We start from the raw sequence: 27,999 nt of genomic DNA on the forward strand, positions 1-27,999 counted from the left end.
AGCATATTGTGATAAAGTTCATTATTTTCCATAATGTCATGATGAAAATTTAACATTCATATATTTTAGATTCATTGCACACTAACTGAAATATTTCAGGTCTTTTATTGTCTTAATACGGATGATTTTGGCATACAGCTCATGAAAACCCAAAATTCCTATCTCACAAAATTAGCATATTTCATCCGACCAATAAAAGAAAAGTGTTTTTAATACAAAAAACGTCAACCTTCAAATAATCATGTACAGTTATGCACTCAATACTTGGTCGGGAATCCTTTTGCAGAAATGACTGCTTCAATGCGGCGTGGCATGGAGGCAATCAGCCTGTGGCACTGCTGAGGTCTTATGGAGGCCCAGGATGCTTCGATAGTGGCCTTTAGCTCATCCAGAGTGTTGGGTCTTGAGTCTCTCAACGTTCTCTTCACAATATCCCACAGATTCTCTATGGGGTTCAGGTCAGGAGAGTTGGCAGGCCAATTGAGCACAGTGATACCATGGTCAGTAAACCATTTACCAGTGGTTTTGGCACTGTGAGCAGGTGCCAGGTCGTGCTGAAAAATGAAATCTTTATCTCCATAAAGCTTTTCAGCAGATGGAAGCATGAAGTGCTCCAAAATCTCCTGATAGCTAGCTGCATTGACCCTGCCCTTGATAAAACACAGTGGACCAACACCAGCAGCTGACACAGCACCCCAGACCATCACTGACTGTGGGTACTTGACACTGGACTTCTGGCATTTCCTTCTCCCCAGTCTTCCACCAGACTCTGGCACCTTGATTTCCGAATGACATGCAGAATTTGCTTTCATCCAAAAAAAGTACTTTGGACCACTGAGCAACAGTCCAGTGCTGCTTCTCTGTAGCCCAGGTCAGGCGCTTCTGCTGCTGTTTCTGGTTCAAAAGTGGCTTGACCTGGGGAATGCGGCACCTGTAACCCATTTCCTGCACACGCCTGTGCACGGTGGCTCTGGATGTTTCTACTCCAGACTCAGTCCACTGCTTCCGCAGGTCCCCCAAGGTCTGGAATCGGCCCTTCTCCACAATCTTCCTCAGGGTTCGGTCACCTCTTCTCGTTGTGCAGCGTTTTCTGCCACACTTTTTCCTTCCCACAGACTTCCCACTGAGGTGCCTTGATACAGCACTCTGGGAACAGCCTATTGGTTCAGAAATGTCTTTCTGTGTCTTACCCTCTTGCTTGAGGGTGTCAATAGTGGCCTTCTGGACAGCAGTCAGGTTGGCAGTCTTACCCATGATTGGGGTTTTGAGTGATGAACCAGGCTGGGAGTTTTAAAGGCCTCAGGAATCTTTTGCAGGTGTTTAGAGTTAACTCGTTGATTCAGATGATTAGGTTCATAGCTCGTTTAGAGACCCTTTTAATGATATGCTAATTTTGTGAGATAGGAATTTTGGGTTTTCATGAGCTGTATGCCAAAATCATCCGTATTAAGACAATAAAAGACCTGAAATATTCCAGTTAGTGTGCAATGAATCTAAAATATATGAATGTTAAATTTTCATCATGACATTATGGAAAATAATGAACTTTATCACAATATGCTAATATTTTGAGAAGGACCTGTATAATTCACTCTCATTTAGATAAAAGTTTCACCAAAAGAGACAGAAATAAAAAAATTTCAGATCTTTCTTATAGCTTTTAAACTAAATAGTCCAATCTTTGTCCTTTCTGTATATCTTGTGCCACTGACTCCCATTCAAAATGCATTTTTTGAATACACTACTGTTGCATATTGATAGGTATTCTTAATTTTGCTTTATTTTCTTGAAATGTTTTCAGTTTCAATAACAAGTTTCCTAAAACTTGTTGCTTTTAAGGGGTTAGAAATATCTGAAATGACATAAATACTTCCTCTGCGTGGTAAGGACTGAAGTTTAAAATGTAATTCATTAATATTTTAAGGGAATCTGTGAAGGAACATTTTGTGAATCATATGAAGTCAGCTCCAAGACTTAACAGAAACCACCAGGCCCAACTTCATGAGGCATTTCTCAATACTTTAAAGACAACATTTAAGTAAAGAAATAATGATGCAACCGTATTTCTAAATCCATTAATGATGGTGCAGATTGTAACACAACTGAACAATTTGTCCCTTTTAACTGATTTATTCAGAAATAAAAAGCATTAATTGTAGTTAGAAAGACATGATATCATATAATTATTATTTGTAGTCTACACAAATGGGATTACTTTTGTGATTAGAATTAAAAGAAACACTGCAATAACATGCAATTACATGCTTTGATATTTCACTTAATTCTGGGTAGCTGTGCCACCTCCTGCATCCACCATCAACAGTGCCCCCCCAACCATTGCCACTCCTCATTGCAACAGTGGAAGAGATCCTGACCCATCTCTTGAATACAGATGTTTTTTGTTACAATGTGTATTTATTTTGAAACCACTTCTTAAACTCAGCATGTGAAACATGTTAGAATGTTCCACTATCAAAGGGTTTGTATTTTAGATCTCATTACAAGACAGGACCAATTCTCTGACCTGGTTTTTGTAATGCCAGCAATGCAATCTCTGCTATTTTGCTCTTTTTCTTCTATTGCAGCAAAATTACCACCAGTCTTTTCCAGTGCAATCTGTATAATGCAAATGCTTTTGGAGAATGAGGAGTTATTTGCAGGAATACACAAAAACTTTGCAGGTTTTCAGATGAATCCACTCATAATGCCTCAGTTAAGTGTGAACAAACCCCACCAAAGCAGAGAGTAGCTGATTCTTGGGAGAGGTATTTCTGCTTCTGCATTTAGTTTAAATAGCTTTCTGTTGCTGTCCTTCAGTTTTATTAAATATTATAAAATTCTATGGATTGAGGATAAAAAGATTAAATAGAGTTCACCTAAGAGTTAAAAATACCTTGTTCTCATGATAGTACATGGCCTTGTTTGAGAGAAACCAACTTTCCACTGAGAGGAGCTTGGAGTGAAACGGTGGGTGCAAATGCCATCTGTATTTAAAAAAGTGGGATGTCATTGATATATATAATTTTAAAGAAACATGTACAAAATCAATTTTGGTCAATAATACTTTGTTATGAGAAAAGACAAAATCAGTTCTTTATTATTTTCTTTAATGAAAGTCTACATGTGCAAATGAAGGTCTTGGTAAAATACAAAATTATAATTTATCAATTTATTTAGAAAACACTCCCCAAGAGTTGTCACCTTTTGCACATTGGATGCAATTCTGTTTCGAGCCTACATTTTCTTTACATTGTATTTGTATTAAGTGATGGATTGGATTTAATAATATAGTGTAACAAATGGGAACATATTTTGTTAGGTATTTTGAATAAAGCCTCATGTAGCTGTGATTTGGATCTGAATAGTGGAACAGTTGGTTGCACTATAGCCTTGCAGCAAGAAGGTCCTGGGTTTGAATCCTGACCTGGGGCCTTTCTGTATAGAGCAGGGGGGTCCAAAGGCGGTCCTCAAGGGCTGGTGTTCTAAGTGTTTTGATGTTTCACCTTATTCAGGTGACTGCAATTCAGCAAAAGCCTGGTGATCAGCCATAGATAGAAATCAGGTGTGCTGAAGCAGGGAAACATCTAAAACATGCAGGACACCAGCCCTCGAGGACCATTTATGGACACCCCTGGTATAGAGTTTGCATGTTCACCTTGTGCATGTGTGAGTTTTCTCCAGGCACTCTGGCTTTCTCCCACAGTCAAAAAACATGCCTGCTAGGTTTTATTGGTCTCTCTAAATTGCCTTTAGGCATGAGTGGGTGTGTGCATGGTTGTTTGTCCTGTGTGGCTCTGTGTTGCCCTGCGATGGACTGGCAATCTGTCTGGGGTGTACCCAGCCTCTTGCCCAATAACCACTTGAGACAGGCACTAGCCTCTAGATGGTGGATGGACAGGTATGATTTGTTGAATCTGTATTCTTTTCGTGATCTAAACAGATTATTGTCCTAGTTTCCAAAACTGCTGGCCTGACTTGATTTTCCCTGACCGATGACTGCCATAAACCAGAGAAAAACACAGAGTAGAAGGGTACACAGCAAATCTGAAATTGCAAATTTAACACCCTCAGAGTTAAAATGAACACTTTCCCAGGGTTTATATGGGAACCACAGGCAAAGTGTTAAATTAACACTTTTTAATTAGTTAAAATTATAAACAATAGGCAGTGATGCTTAACAAACTCTTACAGTGTTAAATATTAACACTACAGGATGACTTAAAATTATTAACACTGTGACAGTGTTGTCTAATAAACTCTTACAGTGTTAAATATTAACCCTAACCCCTAACCCTAACCCCTAACCCCTAACCCTAACCCCTAACCCTAACACCCGCTACACGACCGAGGACGTTTAGAAAAAACATTTAAAATTAATTGGCTACTTAACCTAAATTGTTCAAAACTATATTTTAGAGAGGAATTTAGTTTAACGTTAACACACAATGTCTTAACATGACATGAAATAAACGTTAACGTTCAGGCAGGTCTGCTTAAAGTTAGTAAAAAACGGCGACGAAACCTTGTTATAAATGCCAATAAATTTTAATCTGTCTCCAAATTTAGAAACAACGAGTCAGCGTAAACACATTTTAATAAAAGTAGCAATGGTACGATGACTAATTTGTGAAATTTTACTCACCAGTCTCTCCTTCTCGTGCGCCATGTGAGTGTGAGAAAATGGCTGCTGACAAATTCCTTCACGTGGGGTACTTGTCCAAGTACCCGGATGTTCAAAGTGTCACTCATTAGTGTTAAATACCGTCAACTCTGTGATTTGACACCAACACTCTTACGTTTCATTAGTGGAGAGTTGATACTACCAAAATCAACACCAATACATCAACACTTAACACTGAAAAAGCCTAACACCAGCATTTTAACACTGATGAATTTGCTGTGTAGTAAACGCCATTCTCTAATTTTCTTTTCCTTTTTGGGTCTCTGATAAAATCTGAAATCTTCAGCAGCTCTGTGTTGTTCAAGCATCTTTCAGTGTTAAGAGATGACTAGCAGAGCACTGGGTCATCCAGACAGCATAAGTGATTACTGGAAGGGAAAGGGGAATTAGGGACACTGATATAAATAGCTACACAACATGCTGTAGGCCTACCGTCCCAGCTGGAAACGGACAGGATCAGCCTCATGTGTGGATCAAACCCAGATCAAGCTTTTATCATATGTGCTGATCCAGCTTTATATCAAGACAAAATCCAACCTTTCTTCTGCAGCTTAAGGCAAATCCCCAGAAGCCTTTAATTTCAGTGCAACATAGTTAGAGGGTGCACAGTTTTTCTGTTTCCACACAACAGGCCTTCATTAGGGTCATGGCACTGAAAATGAAACAACATGGCCATAAAGACTTCCATAGAGAGGTAGGATGACTGTAAAAAATTTAAAATAACAGAAAACAACACACGTTTTGGTCAGCTGTGCTGAATAAAATAGGACACCATGTTAGGTCTAAAAAAAACCCAAAATAACAAAACAGGAAAAAACAGCCTACAAAATACTTACATATAATCAGTAATGATTTTTGATGTGAGGGATATGGCTCACCACCTACAGCGCATTTCTATATGAGCGATGAGCACCCAAAGAAATACAATTTGGCATTAGGGCTACTAATATTAGACACGCATAAAAAATAAAGAATATGAAATGAAACATTCTGCATTGACTTCAAATTCTTTAAAGGGAGAGTTTGGATCTTTTGAAGCAAAGTTTGGTCAGTCAGTCAGTCATTTTCTACCGCTTATTCCATAGTGGGTCGCGGGGGAGCTGGTGCCTATCTCCAGCAGTCTATGGGCGAGAGGCAGAGTACACCCTGGACAGGTCGCCAGTCCATCGCAGGGCAACACACATACAACCATACACACACTCATTCATACACAAAGTTTGGTGAGGTTCTCATATAGCAGTGAGTTTGTAGGAAAGTGAAATAACCTATAGATCAATAGTCAGACAGATGCCCCATCAGAGATTATTTTATCTATCTGCATATTTTCATATCTCTAGAAAAAAAGCTATATAAGTGGAATGTAAATGTCTGCATTTTAATTAGAGACTATTAAGTTTTTACTGTTTTTTCAGACAAAAAATGCCTCTATTCCATCACCCTACTCTTTAGCCCTCTCTACATATTCTCTAGCATACTTATTGAGTCAATCACAGTTACAACTCTTGAAAGTCTTTCTTCAAGGTTTAGGAGTGCGTTGTCTTCTCTTAAAAGTGCACTGGTGAGGTCAGATGGTTACACTGAATGAAGCCTGATTCACAGCTCTCTGCTCTAATGCATCCCAGAAGGAGCTCTATTTGGCTGAGGTTAGGTTCATCCTTATAAATCAACACACTCATACAGCCTTTAAGCAGTATAATAAAACCGCAAATCTCTTCTCATGTCTACTAAGATTTTCTGCTCTGATGTTTTTCAATAAAAACATTAAAACTGTTATGCAGCTTTTCTGTATAATCACTGCTTGTATATATGTGTTACTTTGCAGATATTATTTTGGATAGAATAGAATAGAATATAATATAATAGAATAGGGCTGCACGGTAGCGCAGTTGGTAGCACTGTTGCCTTGCAGCAAAAAGGTCCTGGGTTCAATTCCCAGCCAGGGGTCTTTCTGCATGGAGTTTGCATGTTCTCCCCGTGCATGCGTGGGTTCTCACCAGGTACTCTGGCTTCCTCCCACCGTCCAAAGACATCCCTGTTAGGTTAATTGGTCTCTCTAAATTGCCCTTAGGTGTATGAATGAGTGTGTGTGTGGATGTTTGTGTGATGGACTGGTGACCTGTCCAGGGTGTACCCTGCCTCTCGCCCATAGACTGCTAGGCACCAGCTTCCCCACGACCCACTATGGAAGAAGCGGTAGAAAATGACTGACTGATGAGAATAGAATAGGAAGAAGGGAAAATCAGGTGTGCCATTAGCAAATTGAAGTATATGTGTAAGAAAAGCAGTGTTTTAAAATCTTATCTTTTCTTGCTGATCTTCAGAACAACTGGCCTGACGTGACGTTAGAAGAGGACAGACGTTTAGAGCTGGCACTCTACATTGGTCTCCCTATCGTCACCATCTTCCTGCTGGTTCTCTTGGTTGGTCTGATCTATCAACGTTGTTTCCGCCGTAAACTTAGCCTGGCCAACATAATCGCCCTGGATACCCAGGTTGCAGATGGTAATGAAGAGTTTCTTGCCTCACTGACCAGAAACGTTGAGCGCCACACCAGCACCAGCTCTGACGGATCAGATGGAGTCTTCATCATGGTTTATCTCCCTCCCCCACATGTGGAAACGCTCACCAAAATCACCCGAGCTGCCAGCCTGTCCAGCTCCCAAGACATAGAGTCAATAAAGATAGAAGATCTGGAGGCCATGCTGTGCCCTGAGCTCAAACATAACAGGCAGTGTGTGTAATATGCACTTTACTCCAATATAAAAAAAAACTATATAACTACAGGTTTATAACCTGATGGTCTGTAAAATGTACTCAGTGTGTGTGATCAACCACTAAAGCTCTGAAGAGTATGTTGCCTCCTGATTTTAGTTTTAGAGCTGTTTAATTTACGATTGCATGTTCAATATTAAAAGTATATTTTTTTCTGTAACAGAAAAACTGGTCAGAAAAATTCATTGCCTAACAGCAAATGGAAACAACAGACAAGGAAGCGATGCTGACCCAAAAGAGATCAACAGGAACCTCTCAATGTGTTTTTGACATTTTCAGCACTCTGATCTCAAAGGAATAAAGAAATGTTCAATAGGCAATCTTCACATATACTTAATGAATAATAAACATATAGAAATCTCTGCAGTGATCTGTTTGTTTGGGTGGGAAATAAAAACCGAGGATATGGGAACAGAAATAATTTTTGTTATCAGTCCACACGTGACAGTACAGTAACTGTAAACACTTGGAATTAAATTCCTTTATACTAAGTTTCACTACAGGCAAATAAATCCTCATATAAACAATAACACATGATATTGATTATGTAACATAAATCAAGCTAAAATGCAGAACTACAGCATCACCAAAATATTCAACAGCTTAATGAATTCTACACCAGACACACACTTGAAAGGTTTAAAAGTTTAAAGGTAGTCCTCTTCCTCCACCATTACTTTATCCACTGTGTGCAATGTACCAGTACTTTAAAGTACTTTAAAGTACTTTAAAGTAATCATCTCCCATATGAGATTTTTGACAGCCAGGCTTCAGCTGACATACAGACTGTCAGAATGCTAAGATCATTGCTAGTCTTTTCTCCTGAACAATGGGCAAACACACTATTGTAATTGGTCCTTCCACATGATATTAATCAGGTGATCTGTCCTCTTGATTATTAACACCAATCATCTTATTATCAAAGGTACATATTCTCTATATGGCAGACTTACTTTCCTTTCAGAGACGAAATATTAAAAATAAGATTAGAATAGACCCTTTTTTTGTGTCTTTGTAATCTAATGTAATGATGTTATGTAATGATAAGCCATGTAATGATTTAACAAACTTTCCAGCCTGTCCTCCAACATAAAACAGGAAATAGACCCATACAAATACTTCTTTTGCTACATTTGCTAATAACCTATAGTTATCCTCGGCAGGAAAGATTCAACATTTTAAGATGGGTTTGGCAACGGATTTAAAATGTAATACCTAAATTCAATGGAAAAAGAGAGACTTTCATGTGTTGAGAGAAAAACATGCTGAAATTAAAGTTGATTGGAGAAGGTATAACATGAAGAAGGGCAGAAATGATAGGTTGCTAACCTAAAATGATCTTAAATGCTTTGTAATGAAAACCAAAACCAGGAAGGCTTAAAGGAAAATGAAAAACTAAGATTAAAATGGATCAGAGAAAAGCCAACTTGTCTTAAAGGATTCGCAAGCGCCTGCAAAGTTTGATCCTGGTCTAAACAGAAATAAAGCAATGGACAGATGAAAACCAGACTGTTATTTTTGTGTCTAGGGCCCACAGACAGTTTATCAGATGACCCCAAACCCAAATCTGAATTTCAAGGAGGGTCAACAGAGGTTTTATTTATAGCAGAGACCCACCATTTGTGTCTACAATTATATTTGTGGTCCTTTTTGAGATTGATCTTTTATTGAAAGCTGTTTACTTTTTCTTTGCCAGTCAACAGGTTGTCGTTGAAGATGAAAAACTGCCTGTAATATTAGTAGTATAGTGAATATTTGCTATAAGATTATTGGAGCTAAATACTAAACTTTTTTCTATTATATGTTGTTTTTTACTTTGAGGATACATACTAGAGGTCAATGTATGGCCTAAAAGGCTGCAAATGTTTTACCAATTGGAACTAATGAAAGTGTCTGAATCTGTATGACAGTGGTCATACAGAATGTACCTAAATGCTGTGTTATTGGGTCATCCAAGAACCTCAAAGCAGACTAAAACGTGGATTTATGCAGTTCAGAAAACTGTTTCTAAATAACCTGGAGTAGACGTTAAACCATTCAGGGTGGCTTATGTGTAACTATGATGCCTACTTATGCATAATTCACAACATACCAATGATAGTACTGGAAGCTTTGTAGCACCACCTAGCTGTGAGACCCCAAATATGCTTCATCTTACTATTTGCAAACCAAATGCCTACATTTATATTTATTGTTTCTTTGTGCTATATTCATAATTTACAATTTGTAATTATTTAAGAACCGTTTTGACAGCAAAAACACAAATAATATAGTTTTTATACAATTGTACCATAAATAAATTTAGGTTGTGACGGTATCACATTCAACATTATTCATACAACTAACTGTATGTGAGCAGCAAACTAAAAAAGTTCCTTTTTTTACTGAAGTCTGGAAGAAAGAATGTGCTGTAACAAACATTTTTAAAATGTCTTCTTTAATGTTTTAGGTCAACCAGAGTCCAGTAACCATCATCTGGTAATCTATTACTGCATGCTGAATATAAGTAAATTAAAGGTGGAATTTCTTTCACATTTTGCTGTGTGAGATTATAAGACTGTAGTAAAAAAATGTGAAAGAGTTGATTGAATATTCCCAATTAAGCAGGAAAAAGTGATTTGTATGTATCTGCTAAAATCAACTTTTTTGGGTAAAAAAGGCCCATGCTTTCACCCATCCAAAAGTTACATTATATCTTGTCCATAATTACCCTAAAGTATTTGTTATCACTTTGCAAAAGTGATCGGAAACATGAATTTTCTTCTTCTAAACACAACAACACATGGCACATGCTGCATAGTTTTATTTATTTATATTTCTGAGCAGTGTGATGAAAGAAGACTGATCATTCTATTGAGATTTAAAGATGATACAACGTTTTCAGCATTCACCGAAGTACTGATTAAGATTCTTGCACTTGTCGTCTATGAGTTGCTTGACACTGTAAACAAACAGAGAGAATCTGCGTCACTCAATGTCAGGACATATCATTTGTTAACTAAAGTGTCAACTTATTGAAAACAACATCTAAATATCTAAGAAAAGTAAAAACTAGAACTTACACATTCCAAACCTTCTTTGAGTTCTCCGTCATAAAGCCATTTTTGCTGTTTAGGAAAGTAAAAAAAAAAGAGGTTTGTCTGTTTGCAATCATTTTTCATTGTCTTGTTTCAGTTAAGCAAGGTACAGTGCTCTGAAAAAGTGTTCCCCACCCCTACACATTTCTTTTTTGCCACATTCGAATGTTTTACATCAAACAAATATTAATACTGGATAATATTAACCTGAGTAATATAAAATTCAGTTTTCAAATGATAGATTCATTAAAGGGCAAAAGCTACCCAAAAGAGCCTGGTTACAAAATCTAGAGCTTTGGGAATCCAGTGAACCACAGCAAGATTGATTATGCATTGATAAAGAAAACAGAACATTTCCTTCAGGTAAAGTCCGTGGTCATGATTGAACATTAAGAGAGAGACTAGGCAAAGAGGTCATCCAGAGGAAAATATTAAAGCCAAGACCACTGCTTACTAAAATGAAGACAAAGGCCCGTCTCACAATGGCCAAAAAATAATATTGATGATCCCCAAGACTTTTGGGGAAACACTCTGTGGACTAACGAGACAAAAGTGGACATTTTTGTGTTTCCTCTTACAACTGATCTAAAACTAAGGTAACATTTCATTTAAAAAAATGTTAAACTCACAGTCAAACATGGTGGTGGTAGTGGGGCTGCTTTGCTTCTTCCAGACCTGGATGATTAGCTATAATTGATGGAACCATGAATTTTGCTCCCTATCTGAAATTCCTTAAAGAGAATCATCAGTTTGTGACCTTAAGCTCAAGCTGACTTGTGTATTGCTACAGCACATTGATCCGATGCAAATCGACAAGTTTTAGAGTAGCCTAGTCAAAGTCTAGACTTAAATCCAGAAACAGATTGGTTTGTATAGCTTTTTTTGTAATAAATTAAATGATTATTTTAAAATAACATTTTATGTTTATTCAGGTTATCTTTATCCAAGACTTAACTTGTTTGATGATCTGAAACATTTAGGTGTGACAAAAAATCAAAAAACGGAAGAAATCCATAAGGGGGCAAACACTTGAAAGAACAGCCCCCCACCACAGCAACCCCAATTCCCATGTAATCATCAGATTGAACTGAGGCAGAAATAAAATTTCCCTTTCAGATATCATGCTGTTAAAGAAAAAAACACAGTAGTATTAGTTACAAATAATTGAGAATAGTAAATGACATGCCCGTTACCAACAGGACATTGATGTCCCACTTTGCTACAACATCCAGAATGTAAAACCAAAAGTGAAATAAAAAACTTACACAATATCAGTGAGGAGCTTCACCACACAGCTGATGTCATCAGAAATATCATCATCAGTTAGTTCTAATAAATAAGCAAAACAGTATTTTCTGGTTTAAGATGGTAGAACAAGCTTGGCTTGAAACTTACAAACATGAAGCAAAAAAACTTAAAAACAGTAAAAAAAAAATGTGACACTCCTCATGGCATGCATATATTAAATGTAACACTGATAGTTAAACAATTAGCAACTTAAAAAAAATGCTTACTGTTGCAACTGATGCCACACAGATTGGGTAATGTGATGTTGTCGCTGCAAACCAGGCCTTCTGGGAGTTGGAAAAGGCCGTAAAGAGTCGTATCTTTATCGTCCTTCTTGCTTATTCCCCCCTGTTTTTGCGGGGACCGTTGTTTGCGATTAGGGGGCGTGCTCTTGCCCCCCTCATTAGATGCAGATCCACTCTCACTCGACTCCTGACTCTGTTTTCCCAGCTGAGTCACAGCACTGGTGTTAAAGCCTGAAAGCTGCTCCACATGACAGACCACTGAAAAGTGCAAAATGGAATCAATAATCAGTCTATGACTGAGGTCTTTTCATCATTTGTTCATGTGGAGTTTTCCTAAATCATTTTTCAACAAAAGATACCAACCATTAAGAAAATGTATACAGCTCATTGCACTGCTGACAAAAAGGGTAATTTGGACATTGGTTTTAACTAGTTATCAGTCTTGTACAATGGGTTACTCAGTTGTTACCAGGCGGACTATTTTCCCAAAGTGTCAGTTCAATTTTAGCAGTTGCTAAGACATAACAAAGTCAAACATTTCGGGGTGGGCGATATGGACTTAAAATGTTATCAAGTTATGATAAAAAAAGTATTTACAACTTCTTTGAGGTCTCTTTTAGGTATAACTGTTATGATATGAACAGTGACAAAAATATTAAAACTAACAATTCTGACAATAATGTCAGTCTTTGGGATTTTCCAACACCATGAAGTGGAATTTATTGTTGTCACCATAAATTCAAATTCTTGTCATGATGAGTAATTTTTCCCAATAACAATTAATAATACGATAATCGCCCACACCTATAAACAGTATTAAAGAGTGAGACTGGGTTAGTTACCAGTCATGGCTTCTTCCATCTCAGGTTCTAATGAAGAGAAACACTTCTAATTCTGACTATTTCATTTTGTTTTGTTGAATTTCTCACTGAGACTAGTGATGGGAAGGTTAGTTGTCTCAGGGTTGCAGTCCTCCATAACATCCAAATACAGTCAGATGCTGCTGCTTTTTAATATTGGTTTTCCCTTCAAAATAAAGTCCTGCCTGTCTGAGCAGAAGTGGTCGTGACCAGCTCATCACGAACTGAGAAACATGATTTAACCACAGTGTCTTCCAAGGGTTTGTGAAAGTAGTGATCTTGAAGCTGAAGGTGTCTAAGAAAATCTTAGTTACCATCACAAAATGTTAAAAATCTATATATAAAAAAAATCAGCTTAGAAGTAATGATTTATTGTTGTTAATAAAACAACAAATATTAATCTCACGTGTTTCTTATCTAGAAGGAACATTTGGTACCAACCCTTGGCCAAGAATCTGTCTCCACTCAGTCCTGATTGCTTTATGTTGTCCGGCAGGGAGTTGAAAACCACCGCAAGGTGCTGCTTCAGCTCACATTTGGACACAAGTCGAGCTCCAGCCAGGCTGCAGCCCAGCACAGCAAAAGCAAAAAGCACAAGTACCTTCATCTTGACAGCAACTATCTTTTCTGACTCTGAGACTGTGTTACACAATGCTTATATGTGCTGTTAGCATCATTCGCAGCAAAGAATCACGGGACATCTATTGTCCTCCTGAATAAAGGCCACTCCCTAAGCTCTCAATGCTGATGTAAAATCTCACAGCTAAACTGAGTTTTAGATTACCGAAGGGGCTCAGCGAGGAAACTGATACATTCACCTGAAATTATCTTTTCTCATTTATAGGTCACATCTGTTCCAGCTGAAAGGAGACTGTAAACCTGGTAAGATGAAACGATTTATCTTCCCACGTCACCATAAGGCATCTATGCTTTCCGCGAAAATAGAGCTTACTGACTGAAAGAACATCCTTACCACAGCTATCAGGTTAAAACTGCTTCCAAAGGAAGAACAAAAGCAAAAACAACAAAAAACAGCATAATTAATTCCTGATCACACTGTGCCCCAGGAATCTAAAAGAAAAATTAGGTATTGTGGTAAAGGTTTTATTGCACAGAAAGTTACACTGAGAGATAATAATTAACCTCAAACAGCATTATGTGCTGTAAACACAAACCAGCAGGGGGTGGTCATATGTTAACACAGCTGTACTGCAAAAAAAATGAATCCATGCAGGTTTATTGGTAATGTTATGTATTTTTATATATGAACATTTTTCCTGCTGTCATAAAGTGGGTTTTTGATGGACCAAAATGCAGGGAAGAACTCCTGAAGCTCAATGTTTTCAGGTAAGATGAGTCTTTATTATCCATGGCAGGACACAGACAGGGTAGCAAACACAGGAGATCGCACATAAACTCACATAAGGAACCAGCGGGGAACAACGGGAACAATCGGGCTTAAATACAAAACTGAACAGCAGAGGGAACCAATGACAAACGTGACCAGACAATCAGTGGAAAACACAGAACAGGTGTGGGCTTGGGGTGCAGGGAGACAGAAAACAAAGGACAAGACCAGGTAATATTACAAAAACACAAGCAGGTATGACACCTGCAAGTTATATTTGAGTAACAAAATCAGTGAGAGTTTGCATGCAGTGGTCATTTTTCCACACATGATGGCTGAAACCTTCTGAACAGTAACAGCTTTGTTTAGAGTATGTGCAGTTTTCTGGGTTAACCAGCTAGTGTTAATCACTTAGTAAAATTTAGGACACTCTTGCTGCAAGGCAACAGTGCTAACAATATGCAGCCCTACATTACTGACATTCAAAATGATGCACTACTGTTTACTGCACTAAGTACCATATGTTTCACCCAAACGTTTAGCTTCTGAAGCTGCACATTCCAGTTGATGCTTCTTCTTGGTCAGGCCTCTGTCACTGTGGACAGTGTTAATGGTGTTTCAGCAGTTACCTGCTCCTTGAAGGTTCCTGGGTTGTTCCTGAACATCCTAACTAACTAACTAACTACCAACATTTAATTGAGGGTGACAGTTTGTCTCTTCTTCCAGGCTTTCAAGTGGTGACACATCTGAACAATAATGTGAAGTTGTTTAAAAATGGCTCCTTGTTCTTTCCCATTGTTTTCCGCCTTGGTTAGTCCAGTGAGTGCTGTCAAACAAAAGCTCTTTAAACAGACGAATACAAACTACCAGCTGGCAGGCAGTCATGCTCACTAACCAGAAGTAAATTGATTTTGGCCGTATCAGGTTAAAACACATTGTACAACCTTTATTATCACAAAAAAGATTCAATTCAATTTAATCATATATATTTGACTTTGTATGCACAAAGTCGATTCAGTGTGGACTAGAGAAAAATTCAAAATGCAAAAAAGTTTGCACAAAATGCAAGCTTGTGCAAACTTAATTCAAGTTAAATTAAAAACATGTGCATGCCCATAAATAGTTTTTTATGTACAGTAGACTAGAAGTGTACCTAAATCCATCTTTTCACATTTATTGGTCAAGACTGGTCACACTGAAAAGAGAGAAAACCTGCTCAGGTTAAACAGTTTATCTTTCATGTAATTATAATGTATTAAAGGAGAACAGAATGTACTAAATGTAAGAACACACTGAGTGCAGCTATCCTGTTAAACCTGACAAAAGTAGAACAAAAGCAGCAGCAACAACGCAGCATGATAAAAAGAAGAGCAGTCATTTTGGTTGGAGAAGTGTTTCTGTTACTTTAATCCCATGTTTTCAAAATGCCTACCTTGGCAGTATTTTAGACCTCTATCAGAGCGGTTAGGAGAGTAGAGGAAGAAAAATTATTGTGTGGGAGAAAATACTATACTGAACCTAAACTCTGCTTTAAACCCAGTACAGCTGAAGGTTGGCATACAGTGTCTTTAAACAATTTGAAAATGTTTCCATTTTACTCAAATGAATTAGTCACCTTGGCAAATACCTTAGTTTCCAACCATAATATACTACCAGCTAGGTAGGTAGGGAGGTAGGTAGGTAGGTAGGTACAAATCTGGGACTCATGACAGAAAAACAGTTTTATTTCAGATTCATTAGATTCGCTATAATTGATGTTAGATGTGAACCCAAAAATAAATAAATTTAAAAACTGAATTAAAATGTGAATAAAACTAAGCATTTGTCTAATGGTGTGTTTACCTATGTAGAATGTTCCTTGATGTTAGGAAGATTTTAAAGCTAGGCAGATTTTACAGACAGACCAAACATACGATGTGCTTTACAGAAAAGTGAAGAAAAAAAAAAAAATCTCACTTTAAAAAGTGCAGAAACGGATAGTTCAACCTGAAAAGACTCAAAGCACAAAGATGGCGATTAGAGAAGTTTATTGATAAAAGTTAATATCTTTGGCGCTCGGACCCTGAAAGAAGACATGAATGCTGAGAATGACATGAGCTCGAATGAATGTCTTAGGCTTAGAATTAGATGAGTCTTCCCCCCTTTGGGATCCGATACTGGTGGGGGAGTGAATGCCTAAGAAGGTAAGGGAGCCAGAAGAAGTATGGAAGAGAGATGGTGGAGGTGGGGCGGAGGAGAGTCGAAGCTCAGCTGATGAGCGGGGAATCCATGACTGGAGGTCCTTAAAAGCGAAGCCTTGGAGGATGATTGATTGAAGACACATGCGGATCTGACACTGATTGGATGGAGGAGAGACGGACGGTGGAGTCATAGGACGGCCGCGGGGTGGAGGCGAGTCTTTCAGTTTGAATTTTCGTCAAAACTCCAAATGTGAAAGAATTAATCATTAAAAAGATTAGTGTTGCTCATTTTATCTATGTAATCTAAAAACACAAAAAACAAAAGCTTATTGGGAAATGCTCAGTGATGGACAGACAAATAAGAAAAATATTCCAGTAATATTTTTAGATTGTTTTAAAGAGCTATCAGATGTTGACTCTACAAATACAGCATCGAGTTTAAAAGAGACAAATTAGTCCATACAGTAGTTGATCCTACCCAACTTAGTAGCACATTCATGGAGAAAGAGATTAAACAAGTTATTTTCAGGATGAAACATTTGAAACAGTTGGAATTACCTATACTTTATTTGTTGCAGATGGATTAGAAGATGGTTGCATATATGTTCCAGAGCAGTTTTACTCTACAAAAAGGATATCTCAAGACGGTATCCTAATGGTGTTAATGACTTTATTAAATTAATTTGATCAAGCATCAAAGTAGACAGGCCACATTAATATAACAGTAACCTGTGTTTGTATGATATTTAGCCAACTGGGTTATTTATGTGTTGGCGGGTGCATACAAGTATGTGTGTGGGTGAGCGCATGTGTAGAAATAAGTGTGTCTGTGGTAAGTGGGTGTATTTGAGCAAGTTTGTCACCTGGAGATGCACAGTTGTAAGTGTGGCTACAATGGTAGAAGGCCTGCAACGAATAGCACCGAAGGGAACCCCCAGCACCCCCAGGGAAGATAGGCACAGAGTGAGACACATTGCACCGAGCCCCATCCCCAACCCTCACCAGCTCACTGCAGCAGCCAGAACTAAGAGGGACCAAGGTAGGAAGGGCACATTCCATCCATCCTGTTGAGCCAGCCCCTGAGAGGTCAAGAGGGATGCCCACCAGAGCCCAGCGCAGCCCCTGCGGTGCACCACCAGGCCAACACCCCCAGGAGCCATAGGCCACCAGAAGGGAGCCCACCACTCTGGGGTGTGGCCAGTGGACCCACACAAACAACACCCTACCAACGGGGGCTGCCCCCCACCAGGCCTAGATCCCGTCAGGCCATCCCCACACCCCCAGTCCCCGCCGCACCAGCAGAAGCCATGTGGCAGTAGCAAGAGGAACATGCGGTGCCTCCTGCCGAGCTGGAGAGGACTGGTTTAATGTGGGAGACATGGAAAGTGGGGTGAACATGAAGGTGAGATGGCAGCCTGAGGGAAATTATTGAAATACTGATGGTCAAGTGTATTTTGAAGGGACTGAGGAATCTGGGTGCAAGTTTTCTGGAGTAAGTTTTGAGTGGGAAGTTTCTGGAGGAAACCACACAGATGGAAGAGCTGATTCAGGGAAGGATGAGAGAAGGAGTGAAAGTTGGTATCTGAATGAAACTTCAAAGGGAGATAGACCAGAAGCGGGAGTTGTAAGCACACTTTGCCCAGATGAGGTAGTGGCTCCAGGATGTTGGGTTGTTGGTCCAAAGGCATTGGAGGGTTTTTTCCATTTCTTGGCTGAGTTGTTCTCATTGGCCGTTAGCTTTGAGGTGAAAACCTGAGGAGAGTTGAGGCTTGGCTCCTGGAGCAGAACCAAAATCCCTCCACATTTGGCAGACAAACTAAGGTCCATTGTCAGAAACTCTTTCAGCAGGGATTCCATGGATTCTGAAACTGTGGTTGATGAGAAGTTGAGCTGTTCCTGCAGCTGATGGAAGCTTGAGAGAGGGAAATGAGATCACAGGCCTTACAAAATTGATCGATAATGGTGAGAATGACAGTTTTATTTGTGGAAGGAGGTTAACCAGTGACAAAGTCTAAAGCTATGTGGGACCAAGGGTGACTGGGAATAGGAAGTGGTTATAGAAGGCCTGCCGGGGGTCTGTAAGAGCTCTTATTTTGTGTGTATATGGAACCTTGCAGAAATGTATTCCACCATGGCTTTACTGACGGAGGGCCACCAGAAGTAGCGACAGAGGGAGGCTATGGTGCGACTGGAACCTAGATGACACAAAAAGTTAGATGATTGTAGAATGAAGCCGGAAGCGGGGGTATTCGGATTGGCGAACAGTGCCTGCCAGGACACCCTGAATTGCTGGTGGGCTAGGTTTTTGGACAGATTGGGCAATAGAGACGGTAATGACCAGATTCTCTCTAGTAAAGACATTGCCTGGCGGTTAAACGCCTTTGTGTTTCTTCTGGGGACAAGCGAGTTCTCCTCAGCTGCAAGGGTTCAGTCTGGCAGCAGGAGCCAGAGGTTAGAGAATCCCTACTTGCTGATGTCACAATTGGTTCAGAAACATTATGCCTTGGTACAGGTTGGTTTAGGGTTCTCTTTTCTTTGGTTTCATTTTCGGTTATCGATACACATGGAAAGACTGATAAGAGTGTCTAACGTGTCAGGTTCATCACGACAGGCTAGTTCATCCTTTAACTTTTCAGTAAGGAATACAGTAAGGAATTGACCTTTAAGAGCTGGTGTCAGGCCACGGAGCTGAGTACAGGATTGATGTGCTGTGTGAGTGTTGTATCTCTGTTCCTCCACTAGGGTGCGACAGGCAGGTGCAGCCGCATAGCTGAACTGCATTAGGAGCAATCACCGAGGAACGTCTTAAGCAGCTGAGTCCCCTGAGGCGGATTGTTTACTCTGCTGAGTGGTAATCAGACCAACAAACCCTGCTCTGTGTTTGCCTTTGTGCTTACTTGCCTTTTGCTAATCCCAGCTCTGTTCCTCCTTGAAGGTTGCTGTCAGTGAAACCCTGCTCTGGATAAACCTATTGTGGTTCTGGTTCTTACCCTGGCTGTCAGCAAACCAGCTTCCTGGAAAACCCGTCATGGTTCAGCCTCCGGTCAAACGATATATACTTCACTGAATTTACCTCAGCCCGAGGACCACTCAGGATCCACAAAATCAGATTGTAAGATCGCTTCACCTGCCCTGCCTGTCCACCCTCCAATGCCACTCACCACCTGGAAGAACCCGCTCACACAGCACGCTTGCCTGTCAGCCTCAGTGTGGCTTGCTCACTTCTCCCCAGAACCAACACACTCATCCACAAGTACTCCTGGAATTCTTACCTTCCACATTCAGAACCATCTGCCTTATAGTAACCGTTCTCTCTCTCCTAGTGAGCCGATCCCTGACACTTCCCAGAAACACTATTTTAATAAACTTGTTTAAACCTTTCCTGTCTCTCCATTGGGCTACTCTAGAGTATTCTGGTATAGAACCCAATATGACAGCTGGTGGGTTCCTGTCTGACTCTGCTGCTAACGCGTGGAATTCGATAGCCATTTCTGCAATATATTTGTTGCCTTGTTTTAGAGTATATTTTTTGGCAGTCTCCTTCTCATTGTGTTTACAAGAGAAAGTTAATTTGATTTCTTCCAGAAACTGGAAGAAAAAAGGAATAGTGGTCTCATCAATTATAACTTAATGCTTTTCCTCTTAGTAAGCCCTCGATGTAAGAGACCTTACTGAAGTCATCGGGGAAAGAATGAGGTGAATGTCAGAAGACCTGAGCACATGGAGAACCCATGACACATATCGAGCTCCCAGGAAAATGGTTCTGGAGTGGGGGAGGCGACCTTATGAACAGGGGTTGCCACCTCAGCATAACTGGCTGAAGGGAAAACAGATGGGTTAGTGGAAGAAGCATGGGTCTAAGATCTTGTAATTGATGAGTGAGGGCTTGCAAGGTGGTGGCTTGTTGTAGGTTTAAAGACTGAAGGAGGAGCTCCTGCTGGCCGAGTAAAATTCTGTGCTAAGAAAGTGCCATCCGTAATTGTGCTGCAGAGTCGGGTTGGCCAGATTGTTTTGTCATGGTGGTTAAATCGACTCTAGTGCTGGAAACAATTACAGTGATGGAGTAGTGATTAAAAAAGGCAGAAGCAGGTGGACTGTCAGGATGCCTAGTTGTGGTCGGTCTGTGCACTGAGAAGAGGTAAGTGATTAATATTTGTATGGTTAAAGGAGATGTGGTTCCGTGAAAAGTATGGAGTCTTACTGTTGCGGTAGGAGGTTGATTCCCAGGAGGAGGTACGTTAAACCACAGAAGCTGAGATTGACGAGATGTTTTTGATGAGCTCTGCTGAATCTCTCTTTGTTTTTTTTCCCAAGTGGAGGTGTGGACAGGAAGGTGAGCTTGAAGTAGGTAATTGAGAGAAAATGTTCACAACTTCCTTTTGGAGGTAGGTTCCAGGAACAGGAAGGAGACTCATGGCTGGATTAGTACAGCAAAGTGTTTCCAACCAACCAGGGAGAAGGACTTGGAGCCTCAGGGGAAAAACCCGGCCTCGGATCTTGTAACCATTTTCTGAAAGGATAGGAGCACAATATCAGGCAAGACCTAGGATTAAAACAGAGAAACGCTCCGCTCTGATTAGACTTGATGCACCCCAGCTGTGGAGCTGCACCTGCCTGTCACAACCCTGCAGAGAAAAGGTGAGAAAAACCCCAGCACAACATAAAAACCAGCCTGCACGCAGCTCTGTGGCATGACAACATCCCCGACAGAGGGCTACAACAAGCATGCCCAGCAGACCCTTACTACACGCTTGGGTCTGCTCAACCACCACTCAACGACTGGTCAATAAGACAGATTGTACAAATTTATAACGGCAAATTTATACGTTTCATCTAGAGGTTGTAATAACTACATTAACTAATATTATTAAATATATATATACATATATATATATTATATGAAAATATAAAAAATTTACAGTTTTTGGTTTTGTTAATGGTTTTCCCAAGCACTTAAGTAGAAGGCAACTTGACTTCTTCTCTTATGTCTTGAACATGTTTCGCTTCTCATCCAAAAGGCTTCTTCAGTTCTCGACATAGTTGAAGGTAACAGGCTCTTAAGTTGTAGTCAGAACGATCACAGAATTTCAGTTAGGGTTGTCATGTCCTGTATGACTGAAAATCCACACCAGCATGCTAATGGTTGTCAGTCAGATTTTTTTTCTGACTCCTGTGTGTGTAAGACAATGTGAGAAATTCTCACCACTTTTATTTTCCCACTACATTGGTTTAGGTGAGCTTATTGTTCAGTGAATTGAACTTGATTCAGTTGGAGAACATGGAAACTGAAAGCCATATGAACCTCAGGTTTTTGTTGTATGCAGGTGAAACAATAGTCCTGGATTTAACAAAAAAGGTGGCTTGGCGCAGCAGAAAACCACCCCTGTGTGGGTGGTTTTCTGTGAAAAATAGAAACTAGAAATTAATGGTGATAAAACTAACGTTACTATTTTCACATGTAAAGAAAAGCATTTAAAGAAAGATGGATGGATGTTTTACATTGTATGGAGAGCCCAAGTTATGTAATTCTGGAAACAGTCAGTCAATTTCTCCAGCAGTCTATGGGCAGGAGGCGGGGTACACCCTGGACAGGTTGCCAATCCATCGCAGGGCAACACACAAACAACCATGCACACACTTATTCACACACCTAAGGGCAATTTGGAGAGACCAACCTAACACGCATGTCTTTGGATGTGGTAGGAAGCCGAAGTACCCAGTGAGAACCCCGATGCACAGGGAGAAAGTGCAAACTCCATGCAGAAAGACCCCAAGCCGGGAGTTGAACCCAGGACCTTCTTGCTGCAGGGCAACAGTGCTACCAACTGTGCCACTGTGCAGCTCAGTTCTGGAAATATTTCAATTAAAATTCTAGAAGTATATTTCAAAGGTTAAATTGTTAACATGTAATGGAGAACTTGGAAAATGTCCATTGTCTATTTCTGTAAAAAAGAGAGAGGTTATGGGTGAGGCTTATGATTAGTGTAAAAAAGTGGCAGAATGTATGATATCTTATTTGATTTGTATTACATGTGGAACTTATTTCACCTTTGACAGTTTAAGTAAATACTAGATAAAATGTGTTTTTTCTTACTTGATCAGAAATGTGAAAAGACTTAAAGACCAGCTCATACAGAAATCCAGGGCTATTATTGATTTTAGGTTATCCAGCTGAAGAATTCCAAAGGTTAGTTGAAAATACAGAGGAATACATCGGAATGATAGGAATTATATATTGTGTGATAAACGCTGTAATAGAGACAAACATCATTATTTTAGAGAGTGACTCAAATGCAGACATAGATTTTTACCCAGATATTAGTTACTTACGTTTTTGAGTTGGCCCTAATAAAAATAATAGAAAATACTAAAGTTTGACATGGACTTGGAGTGTTCAAAAACATGTTTTTTTTTTATTTACAGATAATTGCTGTTATATCAGTGGTTGTTATGTTGTTTATCTGAAGTTTGACATTTATGCGCTATACCATCTGACATGGTCAAGACAAATCAAGTGAACTGAGGTTATTGCAGCTTATTTATTTTCATTTCTTCTCCTCAACGGATTTATTTTATTTTGAGTGGAATTATGCATATTTATGAAGGACCAATTCTGACATATTTAAAAAATAAATACATAAATAAATAAATGCTCAATAAATAAGCATACAATTAAATGCACAAAAAATATAGTTAATAAATAAGTGTAGGGGGTAATTACTTTATACGATGAGACATAAATGTATATCTCTTTAAATTAGCTTCTTTATTTATTCCCCTTTGTAATAATTACCTTATTTATTTATTGTCCATTATAATTTTCAACTTTATTAATACTTATTTTTTATGTATGTATTTATGTGTATGTTTTAATATTTTTTGTCTGTTTATTTCTTCCTTTGTATTTTTTCACTGTATTTATGTCTTGCATGCGATTTATTTCTGCCTCTCCTTTTTACCTTTCTGTATGCATTTCTGCCTCATTATGCAGTCATTATGCAGGCGCGAGAAAGGGTTTTCCAATCTCCCTTTTGCAGTTTGCTATATTCTTTTAAACACTGGTGGATGCAATTTGTGAAAACAAAAATATTTATGAAATTGAAACAGCTAATAGAATCCACTCAGTTTCAAAACTCTCTCACTCATAGGAAGAGTGACTGTAATCAACATGATTGTCCTCCTTAAAATAAACTATATCTTCTTCATGATCAAATTTCTTATGGATATCTAAACCTCCCCGCAGGAGTTAAAAAACTTTACAAAAGGCTAAAAGTCTAGAAAGGTTTGGAAAACCCATTTATATATATATTTATAAATATTACCTGGCACACAGAGTACAATATTTCCAAACATTTTTTTAAAAAATAATCAAAAGACAACCCATGGGGAGTGAACAAACACTATGTAAGGAAATCTATTGAGAGATGGCAGAGGGGATTTAGGTAATGCCCAGTTGGACATTGTGGGTATTTAAAACTGGGGGCACCTGCCCGAGCATATTGATTCTGGGGGTCCTGGAAGGTCCGGTGGATCCTGGGCTGCTGACAGTGGTCTTACCTCACTTGGCTGGTCCTGATTCTTTCAGTCTTCTCCCACCTGGGGTTTTGTTGCCCTGTGGGGGATCCCCTATGGCGGCTTGTACCATGTGTGGGAAGCCATTTGGGAAGATGGCTCCCAGGGGGGAATTGTGGTTCCTGTTCTTAGGCCAATGGCTTTCGAGATGTGTTGGACTAGCTGTGGGCCACAGGCACCTTCTCAGGACACCCACACACACACACATCCGTGTTTTACTATCATTATGAGGAGTTTTCAGTTACTTCCATTGACTTCCATTCATTTTCCTTGATTTCAAGTGCCTAACCCTGACCTTAAAACTCACCCTAACCATAACTCAATTCATACCCTAGACCAAAACACACACCCACACACACACACACACACACACACACACACACACACCTATACTCAAATAATCAAAGTCATAAAAACACAGGTTCACATTCCAGAAATCTAGTCTGTCTACTTTGATGCTAGATTTGTTTTGACTTAATAAAGTCAATTACGCAATTAGGACTCCTTCTTGAAATATCCATTTTTTTGTAAAAAAAAAAATATATATGTGGTATGGCTGAAATAATGAGAGGATATGTTTAAAAAGGAAAGGAAAATGTGCTGATGCATATGCTGGATTCACAAAATAAACATGAGCAATTCAAAGCTCCCGCTTTGTGCCAACATACAATAGAAATCTTTATATGACACACCTAAAATTTTACACTTTGGATCAAAATCACATTTTACTTTTATTTTATAGTCTTTTTGGTGCATTTGAAAAGTCATTACATTAATCAGGATGTGCTTGGATATTAGAAGAGACAGGCAGGTCAATAATCAGTAATCACCTTCTGCAACCATATGAAACAGTCACACTCAGTTTTCATCTTTACTGCCTTTAGAAATTAGGCATTACATAATTCACTTAGTTTTCAAACAACAAAAAGCCCTAAATCAAATTGCAGAAAAATTATCTCTAATATAATGATTTAAAGAAAGTACACTGATCATCAACAATGAAAAAGAAAGCAATACTTCACCATACAATTCAACCATCTACAACTCAGAGTAGAGGTACACTTGTTGGCAGAAAATTGCTCTCACAGACACCTAAGAACAATCATGTAGGAATGTTTTTCTGTCATTGAAACACTCGTGAGAGAGAGTCCTGAAGAGAAACCTGTTTAATAAAAAAAGATCATCTTAAAAATTATGACGTAAACAGCAAAATGTGGCAATAAATATGTGTGAACAAGAACATATAAACTTTTTCATGTCACAGAGACTACATATATGAAGGATCCAAATCAGAGTAAACATTTTCTGCTTTAGGCCAGTTGGAATCCATACAAATATTTTGCATGTGTTAAATGCCAAAATTATGAGATTTTAAAAATATATTACATTCTTCTGGGTGTATTTTAAGGCATCACCACAAACACACTGCCTCCTTGACTGAAATCATGTTAAAATTAAAAGACATCAGCCAAAATATCAAATAGAGAATTGTGGACCTCCACCTCAGGTTCATCGTTGATTTCTGCGATCCATATCAATACACCTAAAGGTGCCAAGTTAATCTTTTTAAACAGTTATACATTCACATTATGTATATGTCCATCATCACAACACTTAGGAAGGACAGGTTCTGTGTCCCAGAGATGAATGTTTCTGGTGTGTAATGAGTGTATCAATCCCAGAACAAAGGCAAAAGACAAGATGCTGGCTGAAGCTGGTAAGATAGCGTCCTTACTCACAGTAAAATTGGTCCTACACCGACAGGGGCTAATAGGCCTCCCAGCAAGGAAGTCATTAATCCAAAGGCAACATTAAAAGCCTGACTACTGTTTGCAAATACACTCAGGGAAAAATGTCTTACTTTTTGGAGGCATACCCTGTGGTCTGATGAATCTTAAATGTGTGTGCCCAGCCATAACCATACGCTCATTGTTTATAAGCGTATCGCCCTTTGACTGACATCTGAGTTCCCTCCGCGGTGTCTTTATGTCAGCTGTAGCCCATGCGCTGAGTCAGTTCCTGCTTCCTTTCACCCTATGCCACCGTAACGGTAAATCTTTCTAAACTTATGTCAGCTTCGAAGGGTGGCTATAAACGGCTTCATATCAAGACGGGCCTGCAGACGAAAATCTTTTCTCCCCCCTCCGCTACAGTTTCCTGGTGAGAACAATGTATTATGTGGAAATATTGAAGCAACAGCTCAAAACATCAGTCACAGTTGAAGCTTGGGTAAAAATGGGTCTTCAAATGGACAAAGATCCTAACCATAATGCCAAATTAGTTTTAAAGAGGCTTAACTACAACAAAGTCTGTATTTTGGAGCAACTATCACTTAATCCTAATCTCAAATCTAATAAGGAAATTTGCTGTCAGAGTTAAAACGGTGTGTGTGAGCAAGGCTGTCTAAAAACCTGACTCAGTTACACTAGTTTTGGCAGGAAGAATGGGCTAGAATTCCTGCACACTATTGTGAGAAGATTGTGGAAAGATACCCAACACACTTGACCCAAGTTATACAGTTTGAAAGGCAGTTCTACCAAATTCTAAGAAAATGTATGTAACCTGAATTTGAAGAAAGTAACAAATAAATCTTAGAAAAATTCTCTCTCAGATTTTTTGGGCATTTAACAAATAGAAACTATTTTGATAGGCCTAACTGACATAAAATACGAAATGTTTGGTTTGATTACTGTCAGAAAATAAGTGAAAACACAAACACCTTTTTCACAGTGTACGTAAATAGTTAGTTTCAATGATAGGTCTTACAAGGAAAGGAATACCCGAACGTATAATGTATTTAAACCAACATTTAAAAATGTTGACTTTATATTTGGCTTACCAGTGGTAGTTAGAGTTGATGAAGCACTCAATGTCATCTGTTATGTCGTCATCAGTAAAATCTTTAGAGCGAGAAAGAAACATTAAGAACATGCAAAATATCTCAAATAAAACAAGTGCTTTTTTTCACTTGTTACAGTGTCTTAAACCCACCTGAGCAAGATTTCTGGCACAGATTCCTGGACCAACGGTAACCAGAATCACAAAAATGGCTGTCTCTCAGCTGGAAGACACCATAATAGCCGAGGGACCAGAGAGTTATCTTGTTGGGATCCTGTTGATATGAGGATCTGTCCTCATCAGAGCTGCCCTCCTTGCTCATGCGCTCATCATCTTGCTGCATCTGTTCCTCATCAAACCTGTTTTCCATATCATTAAGTGATTCCTGTGAATCAGGACTTTTTCTGGAAGGAGCTCTTTGCTTTTTTCTGATGCTGACAGACGCTGCTGCCATTGTTTTGGTGGTTTCTGGTTCACTTCTTCCAGTTGTTGGCTGGGCTGTGGCCAAGGGATGGCGGATACCATCTACATTGACCAGGCTGGTATTCCCATTAGACCTCCTAAAGATCTCACAGATAACTGCAGCAAACCAGTCACGTAAGGTGATGCAAAGAAGAAACAAGGAGAAAGACAAGCTGATCAGAAAACTGATTATCAACACCAGTCACAGACACTCAAGAACTTATGGTATGCAGTTGGCAACTAATGTCTGCTGGGAAGAAGGAAATAACATAATATCTCTTGCATAAAGCTGCAGACCTTTTTTGCCCTCTACATTCTTCACACTTAAAACTAAAATAGAACAATGATAATTGTTTCTATACAGATTAGGAAAACAAGCATTTTCTCAACACTTTCTTTTTTTGACCAATTTTTCAAAAGATTTGTTGTTTCCAGTTTGTAGAAACAATCCTGTAAAAATAGTTATTTCATGGCATTTTACATATGCTACTTACTTATTGACAGGATTTCATCATCATGACTCTTAAGCTTTTTAGGCAGGTTGATTTCCTCCCCAAGTTTGTCCTTCAGCTCACATTTGGAGACAATCCGACTTTCGGAAAGGCTGGGTAGCAGTGCCACCACAAACAGACCCAACAGCAGGCACACCTTCATGTCTACCAGAGGTGAGAGCAAGA

At 39.1% G+C, this 27,999-nt stretch overlaps 2 protein-coding genes across 2 annotated transcripts; both read right to left on the reverse strand.

The window, feature by feature from the left end:
- Positions 1-10,241: 10,241 nt before the first annotated feature.
- Positions 10,242-13,554, reverse strand: LOC124868815 (lysozyme C, milk isozyme). Its single transcript, XM_047366416.1, has 5 exons — positions 13,364-13,554; positions 12,045-12,320; positions 11,796-11,859; positions 10,516-10,560; positions 10,242-10,394 (listed from the first exon to the last, which is right to left on the reverse strand). The coding sequence occupies exons 1-5, from the start codon at positions 13,527-13,529 to the stop codon at positions 10,334-10,336; spliced, it is 612 nt and encodes a 203-aa protein (XP_047222372.1). The 5' UTR covers positions 13,530-13,554; the 3' UTR covers positions 10,242-10,333.
- An 11,115-nt stretch (positions 13,555-24,669) lies between these two features.
- On the reverse strand, positions 24,670-27,976 carry LOC124868558. The gene is made up of 4 exons (XM_047365961.1): positions 27,817-27,976; positions 27,014-27,439; positions 26,862-26,922; positions 24,670-25,184 (listed from the first exon to the last, which is right to left on the reverse strand). Exons 1-4 carry the CDS (start codon positions 27,974-27,976, stop codon positions 25,115-25,117), a joined length of 717 nt encoding a protein of 238 aa, XP_047221917.1. The 3' UTR covers positions 24,670-25,114.
- Between the last annotated feature and the right edge of the window lie 23 nt (positions 27,977-27,999).

This window comes from Girardinichthys multiradiatus, chromosome 5, assembly GCF_021462225.1.
Source record: "Girardinichthys multiradiatus isolate DD_20200921_A chromosome 5, DD_fGirMul_XY1, whole genome shotgun sequence".
NCBI classification, from domain to species: domain Eukaryota; kingdom Metazoa; phylum Chordata; class Actinopteri; order Cyprinodontiformes; family Goodeidae; genus Girardinichthys; species Girardinichthys multiradiatus.

What these genes read in the sequence shown, in the direction of transcription:
- LOC124868815 (XM_047366416.1), bottom strand. Translation starts at nt 13,529, where the DNA reads ATGAAGGTACTTGTGCTTTTTGCTTTTGCTGTGCTGGGCTGCAGCCTG. An exon ending in AGACAGATTCTTGGCCAAGG is followed by an intron (nt 12,321 to 13,363) that starts GTTGGTACCAAA and finishes TGCACTTTTCAG; the next exon opens with TGGTCTGTCATGTGGAGCAG. An exon ending in GTGTGGCATCAGTTGCAACA is followed by an intron (nt 11,860 to 12,044) that starts GTAAGCATTTTT and finishes CTTATTTATTAG; the next exon opens with AACTAACTGATGATGATATT.
- LOC124868558 (XM_047365961.1), bottom strand. Translation starts at nt 27,976, where the DNA reads ATGAAGGTGTGCCTGCTGTTGGGTCTGTTTGTGGTGGCACTGCTACCC. An exon ending in TGATGAAATCCTGTCAATAA is followed by an intron (nt 27,440 to 27,816) that starts GTAAGTAGCATA and finishes GGTTTGCTGCAG; the next exon opens with TTATCTGTGAGATCTTTAGG. An exon ending in ATCAACTCTAACTACCACTG is followed by an intron (nt 25,185 to 26,861) that starts GTAAGCCAAATA and finishes TTTATTAAACAG; the next exon opens with GTTTCTCTTCAGGACTCTCT.